Below are 9,050 nucleotides of genomic sequence, written 5' to 3' on the forward strand. Positions count from 1 at the left end.
ATTTGGGGACATTTGGGGACACACCTGGGTGGCGATGCCGGCGTGGGGACGTTGGGGAGGGGATTTGGGGACATTTGGGGACATTTGGGGACACACCTGGGTGGCAATGCTGGCGTGGGGACGTTGGGGAGAGGATTTGGGGACATTTGAGGACATTTGGGGACATTTGGGGACATTTGGGGACACACCTGGGTGGCGATGCAGGCGTGGGGACGTTGGGGAGGGGATTTGGGGACATTTGGGGACATTTGGGGACATTTGGGGACACACCTGGGTGGCGATGCCGGCGTGGGGACGTTGGGGAGGGGATTTGGGGACATTTGGGGACATTTGGGGACATTTGGGGCACACCTGGGTGGCGATGCAGGCGTGGGGACGTTGGGGAGGGGATTTGGGGACATTTGGGGACATTTGGGGACATTTGGGGACACACCTGGGTGGCGATGCCGGCGTGGTCGGTGCCCGGCACCCACAGGACGCTCCAGCCCTGCATCCTCCTCCTGTGCCCAAAAACCCAAAATATCCCAAAATATCCGAAAACATCCCCAAATATCCCCAAAATTACCCCAAAATAACCCCAAAGTAAACTAAAATATCCCCAAAAAAACCCCAAAATTATCCTAAAAGAACTCAAAATTACCCCCAAAATTATCCCAAAATAACCCCAAAGTTAACCCAAAATAACCAAAAAAACCCCAAAATAACCCCAAAATTACCCAAAAAACCCCCAAAATTATCCCAAAATATCGCCACAATAATCAAAAATAACCCAAAAAACCCAAAATATCCCAAAAATAACCCCAAAAAACACCAAACCCCTCCAACTAGTCCCCAACCCCCCCCAAAATCTCCTCCAAACCCCAACACAACTCCCAAAATCCCCCCAAAATGCCCCTCAAACCCCCCCAGGCCCCTCAAAATGGCCCCAAATCCCACTCAACCCCCCCAGCCTACCCAAAATCCCCCCAAAATCTGCTCCGATCCAACCAAAATACCCAAAAATTCATCCTAAATCTGCTCAAATCCATGAAAATCCACCCAAAAATTCACCCAAAATCTGCTCAGATCCAACCAAAATACAAAAAATCCCCCCAGAATCTGCTCAAATCCACCCAAAATCCACCCCAATATCTGCTCAAATCCACCCCAAAATTTGCTCAAATCCACAAAAATACCCAAAAATCCACCCAAAATCTGCTCAAACCCGCCCAAAATCCACCAAAATTGTTCCACACCCCCCAAACCAGAGCTTTATTGGGGGGGGAGGGGCACAGCCACGGCTGTGTCCCCAGATGTCACCTCAGGGGGGTGGCAGTGCCACTCACCCCGCCTTGGGGACACCCCAAATCCCCCAAAATCCCCCCAAAATCCTCCCCAAATCCCCCAAAACCCCCCAAAACTCTCTCCAAATCCTCCCAAAATCCACTCAAATCCACCCAAAATCCCCCCAAACCGGGGCTGTACTGGCACAGGGCTGTCCCCAGATGTCACCTGGGGGAGGTGACAGTGCCACCCCCCCTTGGGGACCCCCCAAAATCCCCCAAAATCCCCCCAAATCCCCTCACCCTTTTTGCCGTCGGGGCCCAGTGGGTGCCGATATTCCACCTCAGCTTTGGGGCTCCAGCCCTTGGGGAGGCCCTGCGGGACCAGTACAGACCAGTATGCAGAGCTTTATTGGGGGGGGAGGGGCACAGCCACGGCTGTGTCCCCAGATGTCACCTCAGGGGGGTGGCAGTGCCACTCACCCCGCCTTGGGGACACCCCAAATCCCCCAAAATCCCCCCAAAATCCTCTCCAAATCCCCTCAAAATCCACTCAAATCCTCTCCAAATCCCCCCAAAATCCACTCAAATCCACCCAAAATCCCCCCAAATTCGGGGCTGTACTGGCACAGGGCTGTCCCCAGATGTCACCTGGGGGAGGTGACAGTGCCACCCCCCCTTGGGGACCCCCCAAAATCCCCCAAAATCCCCCCAAATCCCCTCACCCTTTTTGCCGTCGGGGCCCAGTGGGTGCCGATATTCCACCTCAGCTTTGGGGCTCCAGCCCTTGGGGAGGCCCTGTGGGACCGGTACGGACCGGTATGGACCAGTACGGACCAGTATGGACCAGTATGGACCAGTACGGACCAGCATGGACCAGTATGGACCAGTACGGACCAGCATAAACCAGTACGGACCAGTATGGACCAGTACAGACCGGTACAGACCAGTACGGACCAGCATAAAGCAGTACGGACCAGTATGGACCAGTACGGACCAGTATGGGCCAGTACGGACCAGTATGGACCAGTATGGACCAGTATGGACCAGTACGGACCAGTATGGACCAGTATGAACCAGTATGGACCGGTATGGACCAGTACAGACCAATATGGACCATTATGGACCAGTACAGACCAGCAGAAACCAGTACAGGCCAATATGAACCAGTACGGACCAGTACAGACCAGTACAGACCGGCACGGACCAGTACAGACTGGTACGGACCGCTATGGACCAGTACGAACTGGTACAGACCAGTATGGACCAGTACAGACCGGTACGGACCAGTATGGACCAGTATGGATCACTCCGGACCGGTACAGACCAGTAGAAACCAGTATGAACCAGTACGGACCACTATGGACCAGTACGAACCGGTACAGACCAGTATGGACCAGTATGAGCCAGTACGGACCAGCGTGGTCCAGTATGGACCAGTATGCACCGGTACGGACCAGTATGGACCAGTACGAACTGGTACAGACCAGTATGGACCAGTACAGACCGGTACGGACCAGTATGGACCAGTACCGACCAGTACGGACTGGTATACCAACATAACCCAGTATAAACCAGTACAGACCATGGACCAGTACAGACCGGTACGGACCAGTATGGACCAGTATGGATCACTCCGGACCGGTACAGACCAGTAGAAACCAGTATGAACCAGTACGGACCAGTATGGACCAGTACCGACCAGTACGGACTGGTATACCAACATAACCCAGTATAAACCAGTACAGACCAGTAAAAACCACTGGGAACCAGTCCAGAACAACGCACACCAGTACAAACCAGTGCACGTCACAGACAGACCCTGTCCCAGTGCCCCCCAGTGCCCCCCCAATCCCCTCCCAGTGCCCCCCAGTCCCTCCCAGTGCCCCCCAAACCCCCCCCAGCGCCCCCACCTCGAACTCCTCGGCGATGGTGGGCCCCTCGAGGAAGAGCTCTCCCAGTCCCCCCCAGCCCCTCTCCCAGTCTCTCCCAGTCCCCCCAGTCCCCCCAGCCCCCACCTGCTCCTCCACCGCCCTCTCCGCTCCCCGCTCCCTCCTCAGCCGCTGCCGCTTCTCCCTCTGCTCGCGGCCGCGCAGCCGCGCTCGCTCGGCGCCGTCCCAGGCGGGGCTCCCGGGGCTGCCCCCGGCCGGAGGGGTCCCCGCTGAGGGGGTCCCGCTGCTCCAGGCCCGGGGCCGGGCCCGGGGAGCCCCGGGAGCCCCCAAAACGCGGGGGGCGCCGAGGGCAGCGCGGCTGAGGGAGGGCGCCGCCATCTTGGCATGGGCCGGGCGGTGACACCGGGACACGTGACCGGGGAAAGGGCGGGAACAGCGTCACGCGACCGGGGAAAGGGCGGGAATAGCGTCACGTGACCGGGAAACCGGGGCGGGAGATTGGTTTGTGGGCGTGGCCCCGGCGGGAAGGGGGCGTGGCCTGGGCCGCGGCGTGCGGTGAGTTCGAGGGGGGAATTTGGGGGAGATTTTGGGGATTTTGGGGAAATTTTGGGGATTTGGGGCGGGAAAATCCTAATTTGGGTTAGTTGGGGTGTTTGGGGTAATTGGAGCATTTGGGTTAATTGGGGTTAATTGGGGGTTTGGGGTAGTTAGGGTTAATCGTGGGGTTTGGGGTAATTGGGGAGATTTGGGTTGATTGGGCATTGGGAGTAATTTGGGTTAATTGCGGGGGTTTGGGGTAATTTGGGTTAATTTGGACTAATTGGGGAGTTTGGGGTAACTTGGGTTAATTGGGAAGTTTGGGGTAATTGGAGCATTGGGGTTTATTTGGGGTAATTGGGGGTTTGGGGTTAATTGTGTGGTTTGGGGTAATTTGGGTTAATTTGGACTAATTGGGGAGTTTGGGGTAACTTGGGTTAATTGGGAAGTTTGGGGTAATTGGAGCATTGGGGTTTATTTGGGGTAATTGGGGGTTTGGGGTTAATTGTGTGGTTTGGGGTAATTTGGGTTAATTTGGACTAATTGGGGAGTTTGGGGTAACTTGGGTTAATTGGGAAGTTTGGGGTAATTGGAGCATTGGGGTTTATTTGGGGTAATTGGGGGTTTGGGGTTAATTGTGTGGTTTGGGGTAATTTGGGTTAATTGAGAAGATTGGGGTAATTGGGGTTAATTGAGAAGTTTGGGGTAATTGGGGTTAATTGTGGGGTTTGGGGTAATTGGGGTTAATTTGGATTAATTGGGGGTTTGGGGTAATTTGGGTTAATTGGGAAGTTTGGGGTAATTGTAGCATTTGGGTTTATTTGGGGTAATTGGGAGTTTGGGGTTAATTGGGGGGTTTGGGGTAATTGAAGCATTTGGGTTAATTGGGGTTAATTGGGGGTTTGGGGTAATTGGGGGCCTGGGGTGAGGCGGGAGTGGGGTCAGTTTGGGGATTTGGGGCATGATTAGGGCAGGTGTGACAGGTGTGACACAGGTGTGACACAGGTGTGCCCAGGTGTGACACAGGTGTGACACAGGTGTGCCCAGGTGTGACACAGGTGTGACACAGGTGTGCCCAGGTGTGACACAGGTGCCCAGGTGTTACACAGGTGTGACACAGGCGTGTCACACAGGTGCCCAGGTGTCACACAGGTGTCTCACACGTGTCACACAGGTGCCCAGGTGTGCCCAGGTGTCACACACGTGTCACACATGTGTCACACAGGTGCCCAGGTGTCACACACGTGTCACACAGGTGCCCAGGTGTGCCCAGGTGTGCCCAGGTGTTTCACACGTGTCACACAGGTGCCCAGGTGTGCTCAGGTGTGCCCAGGTGTGCCCAGGTGTGCCCAGGTGTCACACAGGTGCCCAGGTGTCACACACAGGTGTGTCACACAGGTGCCCAGGTGTGCCCAGGTGTCACACAGGTGCCCAGGTGTCACACACAGGTGTGTCACCCAGGTGCCCAGGTGTGCCCAGGTGTCACACAGGTGCCCAGGTGTCACACACAGGTGTGTCACCCAGGTGCCCAGGTGTGCCCAGGTGTCACACAGGTGCCCAGGTGTCACACACAGGTGTGTCACCCAGGTGCCCAGGTGTGCCCAGGTGTCACACAGGTGCCCAGGTGTCACACACAGGTGTGTCACCCAGGTGCCCAGGTGTGCCCAGGTGTCACACAGGTGCCCAGGTGTCACACACAGGTGTGTCACCCAGGTGCCCAGGTGTGCCCAGGTGTCACACAGGTGCCCAGGTGTCACACACAGGTGTGTCACCCAGGTGCCCAGGTGTGCCCAGGTGTCACACAGGTGCCCAGGTGTCACACACAGGTGTGTCACCCAGGTGCCCAGGTGTGCCCAGGTGTGCCCCCCGGTGCGATGGCGCTGCCGCGGGCGCAGCTGCACTGTGTGCCCAGGTGTCTCACAGGTGTCACACACGTGTCACACAGGAAGGAGCACTGGAAATCGGATTTTGGGGTTTTTGGGGGCTGGGGGGGTTTTGGGGAGGTTTTGGGGGTCCCCGAGGGTCTTGGGGTGGATTTGGGGGGATTTCAGGGGAATTTTGGGAGGAAATTTGGGGTTTTGGGGGTGTTTTTGGGTCAAGAAGGAGCACAGCATGTGGGGCTGGGGGAGATTTTGGGGGTCCTGGGGAGATTTTGGGAATCCACGAGAGTTCTGGGGTGGATTTGGGGGGATTTTGGGGTGATGTAGGGATGGTTTTGTGGCTATTTTGGGGTGATTTAGGGGTAATTTTGTGTGGTTTTGGGTCAGTTTGTGGCTGTTCTCTGTGACTTTGGGGCGATTTTGGGGCGATTTCTGTTATTTTGGGGGTGTTCTGGGGTGATTTTGTGTGATTTTGGGGTGATTTTGGTGTGATTATGTGTGATTTTGGGGTGGTTTTGTCTGATCTTGTGTGATTTTTGGGCTATTTTGTGTAATTTTGGGGTGGTTTTGTGTGATTTTGTGGTGATTTTCTGTGATTTTGTGTAATTTTGGGGTGATTTTGGGGTGATTTTGTGTGATTTTGGGCTATTTGGTGTAATTTTGTGTGATTTTGGGGTGATTTTGGGGTGATTTAGTGTGATTTTGGGGTGGTTGTGTGTAATTTTGTGTGATTTTGGGGTGGTTTTGTGTGATTTTGGGCTATTTTGTGTAATTTTGGGGTGATTTATTGTGATTGTGTGTGATTTTGGGGTGATTTTGGGCTATTTGGTGCAATTTTGTGTAATTTTGGGGTGATATTGCGGTGATTTTGTGTGATTTTGGGGTGGTTTTTTGTAATTTTGGGGTGATTTTGGGGTGGTTTTGTGTGATTTTGGGGTGATTTTTTGTAATTTTGGGGTGATTCGGTGCGCTTTGGTGCTGTTTGCAGGGAGCAGCAGCAGAGCCAGGAGGTGCTGCTGGAGCTGCGCCTTGTGATTTTGGGGTGGTTTTGTGTAATTTTGTGTAATTCTGTGTAATTTTGGGGTGATTTAGAGCGCTTTGGTGCTGTTTGCAGGGAGCAGCAGCAGAGCCAGGAGGTGCTGCTGGAGCTGCGCCTGTGGCACCCCCACACCCTCCCGGGGGGGCTCCCGGGGGTCGCCCTGCACCCCAACTTCCGACAGAACCTGCGCGTGGCCCTGCTGGGGGGGTGAGGGGGGAGAAAAACAAAAAATATGGGTGAAAAACGGGGGAAAATGGGGAAAAAATGGGGGGGAAATAGGGAAAAAATGGGGGGAAAATGGGGGGGAAAAAGGAAAAAAATAAGAAGAAATGGAGGTGAAATGGAGAAAAAATGGGGGCAAATGAGAAAGAAATGGGGGGTAATAGGGGAAAAATGAAGAAAAAAATGGGGGGAAATGGAGAAAGAAATGGGGAAAAATGGGAGGAAAATTAGGAAAAAATTGGGGGACTGAGAGGGAGGGAGGAATGAGAAAAAAAGGGGGAAATGTGGGAAAGATGGGGAACGGGGAGAAAAAGTGGAGAAAATTTGGGGGGAGAATGTAGGGAAAATGAGAGAAAAATGGGGAGGAAATCTGGGCCTTGTGCATTTCCCACACTTTGTGGGACTGGCGGGTTTTGGGGTGGTTTTGGAGGTTTTTAGGGTCGTTTTTTGGGTAGTTTTTTGGGTTTTTGGGGTCGTTTTTGGGGTTCCAAACCCCCTCAGGCGTTGCTGATTTAGGGGGTTTCTCAGGGCCGAGGCCTGTGTGGGAATTTGGGCTGAACAATCAGAAAATCGGGATTTGTGAGGGGATTTTGGGAAGCTTTTGGGACTTTGTGGGTCTGGGGATTTTGGGGTGCAGTTTTTGGGGTTTTCTGGGCTTTTTTGGGGTCCAAACCACGTCAAGAATTGCTGATTTTAGGAGTCCCCTCAGGCTGAGGCCTGTGTGGGAATTTGGGCTGAACAATCAGAAAATCGGGATTTGTGAGGGGATTTTGGGAAGCTTTTGGGACTTTGTGGATCTGAGGGTTTTGGGGGTGGTTTTTGGGTTTTTTTTGGGGTGCTGACCCCCCCGGGGGCCGCATTTTGGGGTCCTGGCAGGGGCAAGGCCTGGTCGGACGACACGGCCCCGCTGGGCCCGGACCGGCACGCCCGCGACGTGCCCGCGCTGGACAAGTACGCTGAGGAGCGCTGGGAGGTGGGAACTGGGGCATTTTGGGGGATTTTATGGGATTTTGGGAGATTTTGGGGTGCCGGAGAAGCTAAAATTGTTTTATTTTTAGGTGGTTTTGCACTTCATGGTTGGGTCCCCGAGCGCGGCCGTCAGCCAGGACCTGGCGCAGCTGCTGGTGCAGGCCGGGCTCATGAAGAGGTTTGGGGAATTTGGGGGGATTTTGGGGGGTCTTGGGAATTTTGGGGGGTCTTGAGGGGGTTTAGAGAGAATTTGGAGGGATTTGGGGAGGATTTGAGGGGATTTGGGGTTTTTTTAGGGATTTTTTAGGGTTTTTTCAGGGGGATTTTGGGACCTGGCACAGCTGCTGGTGCAGGCCGGCCTCATGAAGAGGTTTGGGGGATTTCGGGGAAATTTTTGGGATTTGGGACATCCTAAGGGGGTTTAGGGAGAATTTTGAGGGGTTTGAGGGAGTCCTGAGGGAATTTCGTGGTTTTGGGAGGGATTTTGCGGGTCCTGGAGGGGATTTGGGACCCCTCCCCAATTTTGGGGTCGCCAGTGAGGGAAATTGAGGATTTTGGGGGGGATTTTGGGGAGGATTTTGGGGGAGATTTTGGGCCAATTTAGATGGATTTTGAGGAGGATTTTGGGCCGATTCTGATGGATTTTGAGGGGGATTTTGGGGAGGATTCCGGACCCATTTAGTTGGATTTTAGAGGGGATTTTTGGAAGAATTTTGGGCCGATTCAGTTGGATTTTGGGGTGCTGTGAATTTGGGGCGGTTCCTGTGGGTTTTGGGGGTTTCCTGACGCCCCCTCCCCGATTTTTTGGGGTCCCCAGCGAGGGGGGCGAGCCCCCCTGCATCACCTCGGCCGGGTTCCAGTTCCTGCTGCTCGACACCCCCGCCCAGCTCTGGTTCTTCATCCTGCAGTACCTGCGGGGGGCCGAGGTCAGGGAGCCCCCAAACCCCCCAAAATTCGGGTGGGGGGGAGCCCCAAAACCCCCCAGATTTGTGGGGCCCCCCAAAAAAACGGAACTCACCTCAAAAACGACCCCAGGGTTGGGGGGGTTTGTCATCCCGGAGGTGCTGGGAGGGAAATCCCAAAATTTGGGGTGGGGGTCTAAAACTCGGGGGGGTCCCCAAAATATCGGGGGGGGTCCCTGAAAGCCCTAAAATTTTTGGGGGTTCCCAAAAAAACTTTGGGATTTGCCCCAAAAAATGGCTCAGGGTGACCCCACCAGGGTTTGGAGCTTCGTTGTGGGATTTTGGGG

At 54.4% G+C, this 9,050-nt stretch overlaps 2 protein-coding genes across 2 annotated transcripts in view; one reads left to right on the forward strand and one right to left on the reverse strand.

Moving 5' to 3' along the window:
* Nucleotides 1-494, reverse strand: part of VARS2 (valyl-tRNA synthetase 2, mitochondrial) — a gene marked incomplete at its 3' end in the record, with an annotated part of 14,941 nt that extends 14,447 nt beyond the window's left edge. Inside the window, exon 1 of the mRNA XM_041411880.1 lies at nucleotides 434-494. Coding sequence (XP_041267814.1) covers nucleotides 434-493 — 60 coding nt within the window. The remainder of the gene's footprint in view (nucleotides 1-433) is intronic.
* Nucleotides 495-5,565: 5,071 nt separating this feature from the next.
* The window catches only part of GTF2H4 (general transcription factor IIH subunit 4), a 7,888-nt gene continuing 4,403 nt past the window's right edge, over nucleotides 5,566-9,050 (forward strand). Inside the window, exons 1-5 of the mRNA XM_041411877.1 lie at nucleotides 5,566-5,603; nucleotides 6,686-6,817; nucleotides 7,709-7,805; nucleotides 7,891-7,979; nucleotides 8,619-8,733. Coding sequence (XP_041267811.1) covers nucleotides 5,566-5,603; nucleotides 6,686-6,817; nucleotides 7,709-7,805; nucleotides 7,891-7,979; nucleotides 8,619-8,733 — 471 coding nt within the window. The remainder of the gene's footprint in view (nucleotides 5,604-6,685; nucleotides 6,818-7,708; nucleotides 7,806-7,890; nucleotides 7,980-8,618; nucleotides 8,734-9,050) is intronic.

Source organism: Onychostruthus taczanowskii, unplaced genomic scaffold (genome assembly GCF_017590055.1).
Source record: "Onychostruthus taczanowskii isolate IOZ18803 unplaced genomic scaffold, ASM1759005v1 scaffold379, whole genome shotgun sequence".
Classification (NCBI taxonomy): Eukaryota; Metazoa; Chordata; class Aves; order Passeriformes; family Passeridae; genus Onychostruthus; species Onychostruthus taczanowskii.